The 13115-nt window shown below is 57.6% G+C and overlaps 1 protein-coding gene across 3 annotated transcripts in view; it reads left to right on the plus strand.

Moving 5' to 3' along the window:
* Nucleotides 1-13115, plus strand: part of SPNS2 (SPNS lysolipid transporter 2, sphingosine-1-phosphate) — a 35212-nt gene that overhangs the window by 20246 nt on the left and 1851 nt on the right. Inside the window, exons 3-12 of one of the 3 annotated variants that reach the window (XR_009560479.1) lie at nucleotides 1947-2083; nucleotides 7187-7338; nucleotides 7562-7628; nucleotides 8940-9082; nucleotides 9384-9536; nucleotides 9655-9844; nucleotides 10171-10236; nucleotides 12047-12145; nucleotides 12225-12388; nucleotides 12702-12862. Coding sequence is in view for 2 of the 3 variants with exons in the window: in XM_060291113.1 (XP_060147096.1) it covers nucleotides 1947-2083; nucleotides 7187-7338; nucleotides 7562-7628; nucleotides 8940-9082; nucleotides 9384-9536; nucleotides 9655-9844; nucleotides 10171-10236; nucleotides 12047-12145; nucleotides 12225-12388; nucleotides 12692-12862 (1342 nt within the window). In the remaining variant the exon portion in view is untranslated. Of the gene's footprint in view, nucleotides 1-1946; nucleotides 2084-7186; nucleotides 7339-7561; nucleotides 7629-8939; nucleotides 9083-9383; nucleotides 9537-9654; nucleotides 9845-10170; nucleotides 10237-12046; nucleotides 12146-12224; nucleotides 12389-12691; nucleotides 12863-13115 lie in introns of all 3 variants that reach the window. The other 2 variants (XM_060291113.1, XM_030861703.2) reach the window with 2 other exon arrangements.

Genomic DNA, 13115 nt, shown 5'->3' on the forward strand with positions numbered 1-13115 from the left:
TCTACGTTCTTAAGGTTATTTATGTCTGTTGGATCTAGGTGGTAGAAATACTCTATGTACAACTCTGTGACTGCATCTCTCTTCCCAACTCTGATTAGTGACATCACCTTGGTAGCTTGAAATCAGGCCATGGTGGGAGTACGTGCACCATGAAAATGGGCAAACACTACACATCAGGGCTCCCCCCCACCCCGCCTCATTTTTGGAGAGCCAGTTGCTAAACATTTATCAGCACACCACTGAATTGAGGGACAGAGAGGTTGTGACCTTCCCAAGGTCACCCAGCTGGAAAGGAACAGAGCTGAATTTAAGACCAGGCACTGCGTCTCTGGTGCCCAGATTCGTGCACCTCTCTGCTGATTCTGCCCGAGGCCCCAGTCACACAGTTGGGATTAAAAGATTGCCCCCCACACCCATACACGCTCACCATCCTGCTCCCTGGGATAAGTGAGGGATAGTCGCGTTGCACCAGCCCAGCCTGCTCTCACCCCCTTGCCTCCTTCCTCCCCTCCCTCTATCTCTTCTCCTAGGGGCTCAGGTCTGTGAGGGAACAGCCAGACCCTGTGAATGTTTAGCTTGGCCGGCCACCTTATCTGCCCCCCCGGCCTTTGTCTGGCCATCTGCCCGTCAGCTGTGGGATTGCCTTCCAGGAGGAGGAATCAGGGGCTGCCTCACCGCATGACCTAGCGACTACCCTGTGTTGCTGGACTCTTTATCCCCCCTGAGACCTCGAAGGCCCCTCCCATGCTGGTAGTGTCATCCCCACAGGGTCCTCTGAGACTCTGCTGCTCTATTGTTCTGGAAGAACAAAACCAGGTCACATCACTCCTCTGCTCAGCATCCTCTGGTGTTTTCCTTTCTCACCCCTAGAAGCCACAGTCACCACAGTGAGCCACAAGGCCCTACCCCATCTGGCCTTTTCCCCAGGGTCCCTCTGCTCCAGCCACTCTGGTCTATTTGTTGTTCCACAAATATGCTAAGCACATTCCTGCCCCAGGGCCTTTGCACTTGCTGTTCTCAACCCAATATTTGCATGATTTGTCTCCTCCTCTCCTCCAGGTCTTTGCTGAAATGTCACCTCTGACCTTTCTATTTAAAATGTTAACATCTGTTTTCTTTTTCTCACACACTTTTCCTATCTCCTGTTTCTGCCCTTTTTCCCTCCTTAGCATGTGTCACCCCTTGACATACTATATTTTTTATTTCATTGTTTCTCACTAGAATGAAAACTGCAAGAGTCTAGGAATTTTGGTCTTTGTTGAATGGATGAAAGGATGGATGAATGAATGAGTGAATGAATGAACAAATGAATGACAATGTTTCCAAATGTCAGGAAAGTCTCTGCAGTCTGCTGGGAGTGAGGGTGGCTGTGTGATCTGGCAGGTATGAGACTGGGGGTTCCAGGTCCAGTTCTGCCCCGATTTGCTGTGTGACCTTGGGTAGGTCCCTTTCCCTCTCTGAACCTTTTTTTCAAGTATAATAAGGAGAGTAGCATGGCAAAGTATAAGGAACACTGGCTCTGGAGTCAGACGGGGTCAAATCCCCACTGGGACATTTACTATTGGTGGGGCCTTAGGCAAGTCACTTCTCTCTGAGTGTCTCCCCATCTGTGAGGTGGGATGGGGGTCAGAAAGATACACAAGATGCTGTGTGGTGAGCCCCTAGCACCTGACAAGTAGAAAATGTTCAGTGAATAATCTTTACTCTTTTAAAAAGTACCCGAAGGGCTCATCTGCCACTGGGCATTGAAGAGGATGGAGTCGTGGAGTCTCCTAACCCAGAGGGCCTGTCCTACCTCCCCTGGGCCCAGATCTGGCCGAGGTTGCCCCTCTCGGGCAGCGGCTGCTTCCTCAGCAGGCGCTTGGCCTCTCGCTGGGTGGTCTGGGCGGGCGGGCTCAGCCATGAGACCCCTGTGCCACAACCGCGGCTCTCCTCTCCCCACGCAGCATTCATCTGCAGCTTCATGGTGGCCGCCCCCATCTTTGGCTACCTGGGTGACCGCTTCAACAGGAAAGTGATCCTCAGCTGCGGGATTTTCTTCTGGTCGGCTGTCACGTTCTCCAGCTCCTTCATCCCGCAGCAGGTGAGGCCTGCCCGGGCCTTCCACCCGGCATTCCTGCTCATCCTGTCCGTGTGTCCTGGTTCCTCCAGCGGGTGGCAAGTCTGATTGACCTATCCTCGTCTAGACTGGGGTTCCAGCCCGTTGGGTCCAAGTGTGGTGGGATGAGGGGGTCTTTGGGTACTTCTATACACTGGCCCTACTGATTGGGCTTTCCCCGTGCTGGCCTTGAACTGAGGGACTCACAGCCCTGTGTGGCATCCTGACTCTCTCTGAGCTGCTTCTGATGTGGGGAGGATGCAAGGATCAGGGGGGCAAGTCTGGCCAAGGAGTCAGGGCCCTTGGGTTCTAGTTCTGGCTCTGCTGTCATCTTGCTGTGTGACCCTAGATGCGTCACTACCCTTCTCTAGGCCTCACACAGTTTGCTCTTTGTCCGACCATCAGCCAGCTCCTTGGGTCAAAGTCCTAGGGAGACAAACATTAGTTCAGTGTCAGGAAGATCTTTCTTTCTGTTTTTTTTTTTTTTTTGGCCACAATGTGCAGCTTGTGGGATGTTAGTTCCCCAACCAGGGATTGAACCCAGGCCCTCAGCAATGAGAGTGTGGAGTCCTAGCCACCGGACTGCCAGGGAATTCCCAGGAAGGAAGATGTTTCTTACTTGGCTCTCACAGTTCTGGATTTGAATATCCCAATTCTGTGGCCCACTCAGCTTTGTGATCTGGAGAAACTTCTCTGAGCCTCAGTTTCCTCATCTTTAATTGGGGATAATACTTCTTAGTATGAAGGGTGGTTGTGAGAAATAATTGAACTCATGAATGTCCAGACCCTGACACATGGCAGGTTTCAACAAATCATTATTTCTGTTCTTTCTTCCAATGAGGAGATATGTTGCTCTGAGAGGTAGTGAGTGTCCCGTCACTAGGGGTCTTTAAGCAGAGGATGGACAATCACATGATGGCTACTATAGAGGGAGATAGAGGAAGAAGGGGACGGACTTCCCTGGTGGCGCAGTGGATGAGAATCCGCCTGCCAATGCAGGGGACACGGGTTCGAGCCCTGGTCCAGGAAGATCCCACATGCCGCAGAGCAACTAAGCCCGTGCGCCACAACTACTGAGCCTGCACTCTAGAGCCCGCGAGCCAGAACTACTGAGCCTGCATGCCACAACTACTGAAGCCTGCGCGCCTAGAGCCCGTGCTCCGCAACAAGAGAAGCCACCACAATGAGAAACCTGCGCACTGTAATGAAGAGTAGCCCCCGCTCGCTGCAACTAGAGAAAGCCTGCATGCAGCAACGAAGACCCAAAGCAGCCAAAAATAAATAAAATTAAATCTTAAAAAAAAAAAAAGAAGGGGAGAAGACCAGGATTTGCATTCAGGGAGTGTTCAGCCTAGGGGACAAAGGAGGAGACCCTGGCCTTGGGAGCATCCAGGCCTGGGGATGGGAAGATGTGACAGGAGCTCCCATGTTCAGAGCCTTCAAGATAAGCAAAGTGCTGAAAGTCCTCACTGAAGAGAGAGCAGTCTCTGACATCCATGTGGTCAGGGAAGACTTCCTGGAGGAGGTGGCAGTTGAGCTGGGCAGGCAAGACAGGGAGGTTAGGCCTTTTGGTGAAGATAGCACAGGCAGAGGGAGCAGCCCCATGGAGGCAGAAATGGTGGAGTGTGTTGGTAGATTGAGGAGGAGAGTGCTTTGGCTGGAAAGGAAGGCAGGGACCAGGTCATGGAGAGCCTTGAATGCCAGGTTGGAAGGCCTGAGCTTTCTCCTGAGGGAAGTGCTGGACCCTGAAGAGTCTGAAGAAGGGCAATAGTGAGTCAGATTTACACTGATCGAGAGGAGGTTGAAGGTGAGGGCAGAGAGAACTGGCAGGTTTGGGGGATACAAGTTTGCTTCATGGGGCAGCTTCATAGCGAAGGGTCAGGCCAGGTAATAAGCTCCAGGCCTAGGACTTCCCTGGTGGCGCAGTGGTTAAGAATCCACCTGCCAATGCAGGGGACACAGGTTTGAGCCCTGGTCTGGGAAGATCCCACATGCCACGGAGCAACTAAGCCCGTGCACCACAACTACTGAGCCTGTGCTCTAGAGCCCACGAGCCACAACTACTGAACCTGTGAGCCACAGCTACTGAAGCCCGTGCACCTAGAGCCCGTGCTCTTCAAAAAGAGAAGCCACCGCAATGAGAAGCCCGTGCACCACAACGAAGAGTAGCCCCTGCTAGCCGCAACTAGAGAAAGCCCGCGTGCAGCAATGAAGACCCAATGCAGCTAAAAATAAATTAAAAAAAAAACCCAAAAAATCCCAGGCCTAGAACGTCAGGTAGAGCCTGATGGCCACAGTCAAAAATGGGGACTGGACCAGAAGAAGCTTCTGGACCCCCTCTGGCTCTTGTTCTGCCCCTGATCAGGCTTCTCCTCATCTGACCTCTGGGGCTGCTTCTGGGGTTAACCAGTGAGTACAGGACCACGATGTCAAGTCTGGGCCCCACTCTGGGTGTGTGGAAGGAAGGGAGAGATGGGGAGAGAAGATGAGCAGAGGCAGAGAGAGAAACGGATCACTCCCAATTAATCCATGAGTTCACTGCAGTCACAGTCCGAGTCCCGTGGGGGTTTTTGGTGGACCTTGGCAATGTGATTCTGAAGTAAATCTGGCAGAGAAAGTGCCCAGGAACAGCCAAGAACATTGTGAAAACAACAATGAAAGGGCTCTTGTCCTATCAGTTATCAAAACACGGCTATTCTAATGAAAACAGCAGAGGGATAAACTAAGAGATCAAGGAAACAGAGTCCTCCTTTCTATGGGAATTGAGTGGAGGATGGAAGTTGCATCTCAAATAAATGGTGTTGGGAGTATTGACTTTCCATCTGGATGGAAGATAAAGTATGGTCTGTATTTCTAACCATACTTCAAAATAAATCCCAGCTAGGTGAAAGTAAAGTAAAAAGCAAACCATAAAGGTCTAGAACTATAATTCAACAAGAAAAAGACGAACAACCCGGTAGAAAAAATGGGCAAAGGATAGTGACAGGCACTTCCAGGGGAAGATCCCCCAACAGGCAACATATGTAGGAAGAGACGGTTCTCGGCTTCTTGAGTAATCAGGGCACTGCAAATTAAAACAACAACAAGTTACCGTTTCACACCCATCAGATTGGCGGCAATTAAAAAGGCTGACAATACCAAGTGTTATTCAAGCTACTAGTGGGAGTGTAAATTGGTAGAGCCTCTTTGGAGAGCAAAGTGGGGCAGGATTTTGTAAAATTCTGTGTACACCGCACAGCCCAGCCTTCTACTTGGGGGTATATGCCGAAGGGAGAAGCTCCAACTCGTGGACACAAAGTGACAGGTTTACGTAAGGATGTTTGCTGCAAGTTTTGTAATAGAAAAGAAAGAGAGAAACTAAATGATCTCGACTTGGGGGACGCCCAGGTAGAATGGGGTGTATTCATACTGTGAGCTTCTTAGCAGCAAATGAATGAACTAGATCTATATTAACCAGCTGAAATGGGTTTCCAAAAGATGAGGGAAAAAAAATCAAGTTGTGGGACAAGACGCATGGAATGCTTTTTTTTTTTTTAGTATTTATTTTACTTTTGGCTGTGTCGGGTCTTAGCTGCGGCACGCATGATCTTCGTTGCGGCACGTGGGCTGCTGTCTAGTTGTGGCTCGCGTGCTCGGTAGTTGCGGCATGGGGGCTCCCAGTCCCCCAACTAGGGACCGAACCCGCGTCCCCTGCACTGGAAGGTGGATTCTCAACCACCGGACCAGCAGGGAAGTCCCAGGGATGGTCTTTTTATGTTTATTGTGTGAGAGCACACAGGGGACACTAAATGTTGTTCCTTGGTACGTGTATGTGCAGGCAAAGGTAGAGAGGAAGTCGTGACAAATGCACAAGATAGCCAGTTCCTGGGGGAGGAGTGGGCATCTATGGGATCCCTTGTCAAAGAGGTCTTATCTGCCTGCTCTTGTACGGAGGAGAATAAGGAAATCACACCCATTTTCTTTCTCTTTCTAAAATATAACAAACATAAAAGATAAAAGAATATTTTGTATCATTCTGGGATGGACTAGCCCTTCTTGAGCAAGATGTGAAATCCAGAAGCCATTAAGGGAAAATCAACAGCTTGGACAGCATCAAATTAACCAACACAAAATAAAGCTTCTGTATGATGAAACTCCCCACAAACAAAGTGGAAAGAAAGATGATGGAAAATATTTGTGACCTATCCAATAAACCTCAATTCCCATGGTATAGAAAACGCTAACAGAAACCAATACGAGAAAGACAAAGAACCCAACAGAAAAATAGGCAAAGGCTGTGGGCTGCTGCTTCTCCGGGACAGAAGCCCAGGCAAGGGGCCAGGAGAAGGAAGACTCAGAGATGGAGGGTGAGAGAGCGAATGAACTATGGAAACGAGAGGCACAGACATGGATGGCAGGACCAGCGGCACAGAGAGAGGGCCGGGAAAGAGATGTGCAGAGACAGGGAGACCTGGAGGAGGGCTGGATGTGGGCAATGCTGGCCGGATGGGTGGTCGGGGTGGGGCCGGGGAAAAATGACCAGGCTTGGTTCTCAGGCCCTGGGCAGCTGGGGGGATGGAGGGGCTGGGTCCACATCAAAGGGGTAGAACCACTGGCAGCTGGCACGGCCCCACCCTTCCCATGTAGCTGGGCTTTGCTCTTTGATGTGTGCATGGGGGAGGGGCACTGAGCCCACTGGGCTGCCCTGCCCACTCCCCATTTACACTGCGTCCTCAGTGCTGCTAGGGTCAGCCCAGCTGCCTGGTCAGGCAAGATGGGGCCAGAACCCAGGGAGGAAGTCTCCCAATGAGTCAGGGTGGCAGTGGAGACACAGGCTTACGCCCCCCGCCAAACCTACAACTCTCAGCCCCTGAAAGTCCAGCTCCATCCGAGCACTGGGCCAGCTAGACCCAGTCCGACCCACTATTCAGAGGCAGGAACTGAGGCCCAGAGTGGCCTGGGGTGTAGTCGTTGCTGAGGCAGGGGTTGGGCTCCACCCTCTCTCCTGTCTCCTGGGCCCTGCCGCGGGTAGGGAGCAAAGCGGGGAGCGGAGATGCGCAGGCAGGGGAGCAGGCGGGCCCCCCCAGCGCTCTCCGCCCCTCCCCACAGCACTTCTGGCTGCTGGTCCTGTCCCGCGGGCTGGTGGGCATCGGTGAGGCCAGCTACTCCACCATCGCGCCCACCATCATCGGCGACCTCTTCACCAAGAACACGCGCACACTCATGCTGTCTGTCTTCTACTTCGCCATCCCTCTGGGCAGGTGAGGATCCGGGCCAGGTCCCTTCGGGTTTCTCACCACTCCCTCTCCCTGGAGTTTGGCCCTCTGTGACCTAAACACATGGGCAGGCAGCCTTGAGAAGCGCCTGGACCAGCTCCCTGGCTGGCTGGGTGGGGGCGGGGGCTGGTGGCCTCCTAGACTGGTGAGCATCCCCTGCCCCCGACGCCCTGCCCATCCCTGCCTGACCGTCCCGTCCTCTTTGCAGCGGCCTGGGCTATATCACCGGCTCCAGCGTGAAGCAGGCGGCCGGAGACTGGCACTGGGCCTTGCGGGTAAGGACACCCCCAGACCAGCCGTTGCCCAGGGTCACCCAGAGATTCAGGGACAGAGCCTCAGCCGCCAGGCTCCCCACCTCGCGGCCTAGGCTCTTCTCCTTCAGTTCACTTGGAGGTGTGAAGGGTGCCAGACTCGCCCCACTCAGGGGCCCCAGTCTGTGAGGACGAAGGAAATTCCACGTTCACGGCAGCACTTCCCGCTGTGGCCTGTGCTGGGGCGGGGCTGAGGCGAGACCCCTGTGTGAGGGCCCCGGGGTCTGGAACCACTTCCTGTGCTGCAGGAGGACTCGGCACAAGTCTGCCAAGGCCCCCGGACAGTGCAATCAGAGGAAACAGAGATCCCCAGTCTTGTGAAGGAGAGGAAGCTTAAGACAAAGTGTTTTTTCCTCAAAAGCAGGAAGGAAGCAGCCTCCGTGGAATTTTTTCATGGGGGGCGGCGAATGGAGAGGAACTCCCCAGACCATGGGCTCCCAGGCCTGGTGGGGATGGGTACAGATTTCCCGGTTCTCAGGAGCTGGTGGAGGGACTGGTATATTGGAATCCAGACTCCCGAGATGTGCCCTTTCCATCCGGAGAGAGGCCTGGGGCCTTGGAGATTCTGTTCTCGACACTGGGCAGGATGCAGGGAAGACCCAAAGGGGCTCCTGAGCCTCTGTTCTCCTGGAACCCACACGGGCCCCTCCCAAACCATAAGCTACATGCGCAGCCAGTCCCTTCTCAGTGCCCCCCCCCCCCACCAGGGTGAGGAGCTGGCCCGGGAAGCTTTTCCAGACCCAGGGAGGCGGGCAGGAGCTGGTATCTGGCTCCCTGTCCCCAGGAACACTCCTCTCCCAGTCATCATTCCATATGTCCGCCCACCTACCTTCCTTTTGTTCCATCGATCACCCATCATCCGTCACTCGTCACCCATCACCTAGCCACTCATCCGTCCTCCTGTCCTTCCATGTGTTAATTCATCCACCCAGCAATCTATCCATCCAACCATCCATCTGTCCATCCATCTCTCTGACTATTCAGCCATCTGTCCTCCCTCCTCCATCCATCTGACCATCCCTCCCTCCCTTTCACTTTCCGTCCTCTCTCCCATCCGGCCCCTGGGCGGCACAGCCCATTTTGAGCCCCCAAGCCCCATATGCTAGCCTCACCCCCAGCGGCTTTGCCCAGTCAGGAAGGCTGGGCAGATACCAGCCCAGAGGAGGAGCCCGGGGCCCAGAGAAGGCGTGGCTGGCCTGCTCCCCCTTCCAGGTGCAGCAGAGACAAAGACGCCTGAGCCCTGGTGTCCTGACTTGGTGCACCCTGACCCACCAGGTGTCCCCCATCCTGGGCATGATCACAGGAACGCTCATCTTCGTCCTGGTCCCGGCCACTAGGAGAGGCCACGCTGACCAGCTCGGGGGGCAGCTCAAGGCCCGGACGTCATGGCTCCGAGACATGAAGGCCCTGATCCGCAAGTGAGTGCTGTGGGAGGGGTCCAGTGGGAAGAGGGAGGGAGGGGCGCCGAGAGGAGAGGACCCCGACTTGCAGGCTGGCCCACAGAGCCTGCTTGGCCAGACTCCTGTCCACAGTGCTGGGGCTACGCGTGTTTACGATCCCTGAAGCCAGAGCCCTCAGCCCCAGAGCCCGTAGGCGAGGCATTTGAGGCCTTCTGTTCCTGGGGGAAGGAGGGAGGAAAGCCTGCCTCCTGGGCCCGACCCTGCCAGCTGCGGGGATGCTGGCCCCCCGCTCAGTGTTGCTGCCCCGGCCTCTCCCCAGCCGCAGCTACGTCTTCTCCTCCCTGGCCACGTCTGCCGTGTCCTTCGCCACAGGGGCCCTGGGCATGTGGATCCCGCTCTACCTGCACCGCGCCCAAGTCGTGCAGAAGGCGGCGGAGACGTGCAGCAGCCCGCCCTGTGCAGCCAAGGACAGGTGCGGCCAGGCGGGCTCAGTGGGCGGGCGGGGATGGCGGCGGGGTGAGGGAGGCCGCCGGCCCCTCTACCCCAACCCTGCCCTCTAACCCGCGCTGCACCGTCCTCTGTCTCCGCAGCCTCATCTTCGGGGCCATCACCTGCTTTACGGGTTTTCTCGGGGTGGTCACGGGCGCAGGAGCCACACGCTGGTGCCGCCTGCGGACTCAGCGGGCTGACCCGCTGGTGTGCGCTGTGGGTATGCTGGGCTCCGCCATCTTCATCTGCCTCATCTTCGTGGCGGCCAAGAGCAGCATCGTGGGGGCCTATGTGAGTGCGGTGGGAGTGCCAGGGTGGCCGGGGAGCTGGGCTCTGGAGGAGGAAATGCAGTCGGACTTGGGGCAGGGGGTGGGACCCCCCACGGGGAGGCTCCCCCACGGGGAGGCTTCAGTCCTCAGTCTGCCCCTGCTCTGTCCAGGGCTGTGGGCCTGGCTTGAAGCCTGTAGCTAATCCACAAATTCCCCGGCGCCTGACCGCCAGGAGCCGGGGCAAAGGCTTCTGGGGGCTCCCGGCCAGCAGTCAGGGTGCAGGGAGCAGCCTGGGGCCAGTGGCGGGTAGAGCGCCCCCTGATGGTTGCTCTGGTCTCTCCCGGGCAGATCTGCATTTTTGTAGGGGAGACGCTGCTGTTTTCTAACTGGGCCATCACAGCGGACATCCTCATGGTGAGGCAGGCCAAGGTTGCCTCGTGCTGACTGGGGCCTCTCAACCTCTCGGGGCAGATGGGGGGGGGTGGGTGAAGGGGTGGGAGAGCCGGCTGGGCTTGTGAGGGGAGAGAGGGGATCAGAGATTTGGGGGTCTGCATCGGGGCAGGGCCTGGAATCAGAGGGTTGAGCAGGCAGAAGGGCAGGATGTGGGGACTGGGTGCGGAGGGCGATGTCTGGAGGCTCAGGTTTGTGGCCGGGAGGCTGGCAGTGCCAGGCTGGCACCAGAGTGGTGCTGTCTGCCAGGGCTCCACCCTCAGGGTCTGAGCTCCCGTGGACTCTGCCCTCCCGGCTCAGCCCGGGTTCCAGGCGCGCCTGCCCGAGTGCCCGTGGCTGGGTCGGGCAGACAGAGGCCGTCTTCACGGGGCCAACAATGGGCTCCAGACCAGGCGGCCAGGGACAAAGAGCCATCTGAGCGGCGGGCGGCAGGGGCTCGTGTCCTTGGGCGGGGATGGGAGCAGCCTGGGAGGAAGCAGGAGGGGGCTGTGGCCTCGAGAACAAGCGGCAGTCTGGGACGGGGGTGGTGGAGGGGGGGCTGGCTGGTCCTGTCCTCAGTGATCCTCCAAGTCAGGGCCGGGAGAGAACTGGGAGAAGGGTATGCAGGGGACCGGCGGCGGCGAGGAGGGTGGGAGGTGCCAGGGTGGGCCCTGGGGGCAGGGGGAGGAAGGACTCCTCATGGGGCCACCTTCAGCGCACTTGGGGTTTGGTGCCAGGATGTGGGTCAGCCTAGGAGATCAGTCTGCCTGGGCATGAGGGCCCCTGGCTAGCTCCCCTCCAGGAAGCCTGCCGGGCCCCGCCCGAGCTTCCCTGTGTACGTGCTTCACCCGGGGTGGTCTCTCTCCAACACCGCCCCCCCTCACCCAGTCCCTGGCTAAAGGTGTGGTGGGCGGGAGGTCTGACTCAGCTCAGTGCCAGGCGGGGATCACTGCACACGCGGGAGCGAAGGTTGGAGTGAGTTTGCCTGAATCAAGTACCCTTGGCGGTAGGCAGGACCCCCTCCTCTGCCCCCAGCCCCAGGGGCAGCCCCAGATGCTGACAGGGTTTGGGCCCCAGGGAAATCGTGTCCCATTTTATTAAGTGTCACAGCCAAGTGACTAATTATTCCTGGAAATGGGGCCACGCAATCCAGGTCTCCCCTCCCCCCCAGTAACTGGGTGCCCGGTGGGCACTGGCTGCTCTCAGACTGTCCACAAAGGCTGGGGCTCTGACTAGATGAGGAAGCTGAGCTCGGGGGCAGGGGGCTGCCACCAGCCCCTCTGTCTGACCTTGGCCCGCCCAGCTTTGGAGCTGCAGCCCCTGTGGGTCAGGGCCTGCTTGGGCTGGTGGGGGTTCTGGGGGCCCAGCAGCTCTGGCAGTCCGTGCTGGGGGTAAAAGTGGAGGCTCTTCGAGGCAGGGTCCTGCTTCCCCACCATCACCCATCCCAGCCAGCCCAGGCCTTGGCAGGTCCCCACGGAGGCGAGACCAAGATGGGTCTTTAGCTTGTGGGGAGGTGAGGGCAAGATTGAGGTCAGGGTTCTGGTCCCAGGGTTGCCACGTGTGATCCCTGTGCCCGGTGCACTTGGCTCCCCGCCAAGGGCCAAGTGCAGACACTAAGGCAGCCTGGTCTCAGAAGCTGGGGAGGAGGGGGTGAGGGCCCAGGAGAGCAAGTCGAGACACCAGGGCAGCAGCGAGTCTGAGGCCACGGGAGCTTGAGAAGTGTTGTGACCCCTGGGCTGAGGCCAGGGGGGCACAGCTGACTCTGCTGGCCTCTGACCTGCTGCCTCTCGCCCAGTACGTGGTCATCCCCACCAGACGGGCCACCGCCGTTGCCCTGCAGAGCTTCACCTCCCACCTGCTGGGGGATGCCGGAAGCCCCTACCTCATCGGCTTTGTGAGTACTGGGGGTGGGGGTGGGGGGATGCAGGGCTCTGGAAGGTGGCCCCGCCCTAACATGCACCCCCATCCCACAGATCTCCGACCTGATCCGCCAGAGCACCAAGGACTCCCCGCTCTGGGAGTTCCTGAGCCTGGGCTACGCCCTCATGCTCTGCCCCTTCGTCGTGGTCCTGGGTGGCATGTTCTTCCTGGCCACCGCGCTCTTCTTCCTCAGCGACCGCGCCAAGGCTGAGCAGCAGTGAGTGCGGGGGTGAGGGTGGGCTTGGAGCGGGGGGGGGGGTCAGCTGGCTGACAAGGTCCCCGCCTCCACGCCTCCCCGATGCTGCCTCCAGCACAAGAGGGGGCCCAGGGTGGCCCCGGGGCGTTTGTGGTGGTTCTAGGTGGGTTTTTCCCTGGAATGAATGGTTTTCAGAATTGGGGGTCTGGCCCTGCTTTTCTCTCTCATTTTCTGACTTCTTTCTCCTCTCTTTACTCCTCTTTCTCTCTCTCTCTCCCTCCCTCTCTCCTCTCCCCACTCCTGGGCTCTCCCACCTCCCCCTGGGGCTGACGAGGTCCCTGCCCAGCACATCCGGTCCGCCGGCCCCCGCGATGCGATGCGCCAGAGCAGTGCCCGGGCCAGGCCCCCGCTGATCTGCCACCTTGACCCCCGCCCGTCTCTCCCCCAGGGTGAACCAGCTGGTGATGCCGTGTGCATCTGTGAAAGTCTGAGGCAGTGAGTGTGGGTCCGGGGGGCTGGGGGTGAGACTCCTTGCAGGAGGGCAGAGGCAGGGTTAGTGGAGGGGGAGCACGCAGCTCACCGTGGAAGGGTGTTCTGGAAGCAGGAGCAGCTCCTGCGTCACTCCTGCCTGAGCACATCCCAACCCTGGGTTTGGTTCTCTTCCTGATGAAATGTTGCCCGAGTTGACCAGTGGACCCATGGGAGGGGGGCAGCTCCCCCTTCCTTCCTCAGAAGGGCTGGGGGCATA

The sequence above is a fragment of the Globicephala melas genome, chromosome 20, assembly GCF_963455315.2.
Source record: "Globicephala melas chromosome 20, mGloMel1.2, whole genome shotgun sequence".
NCBI lineage: Eukaryota > Metazoa > Chordata > Mammalia > Artiodactyla > Delphinidae > Globicephala > Globicephala melas.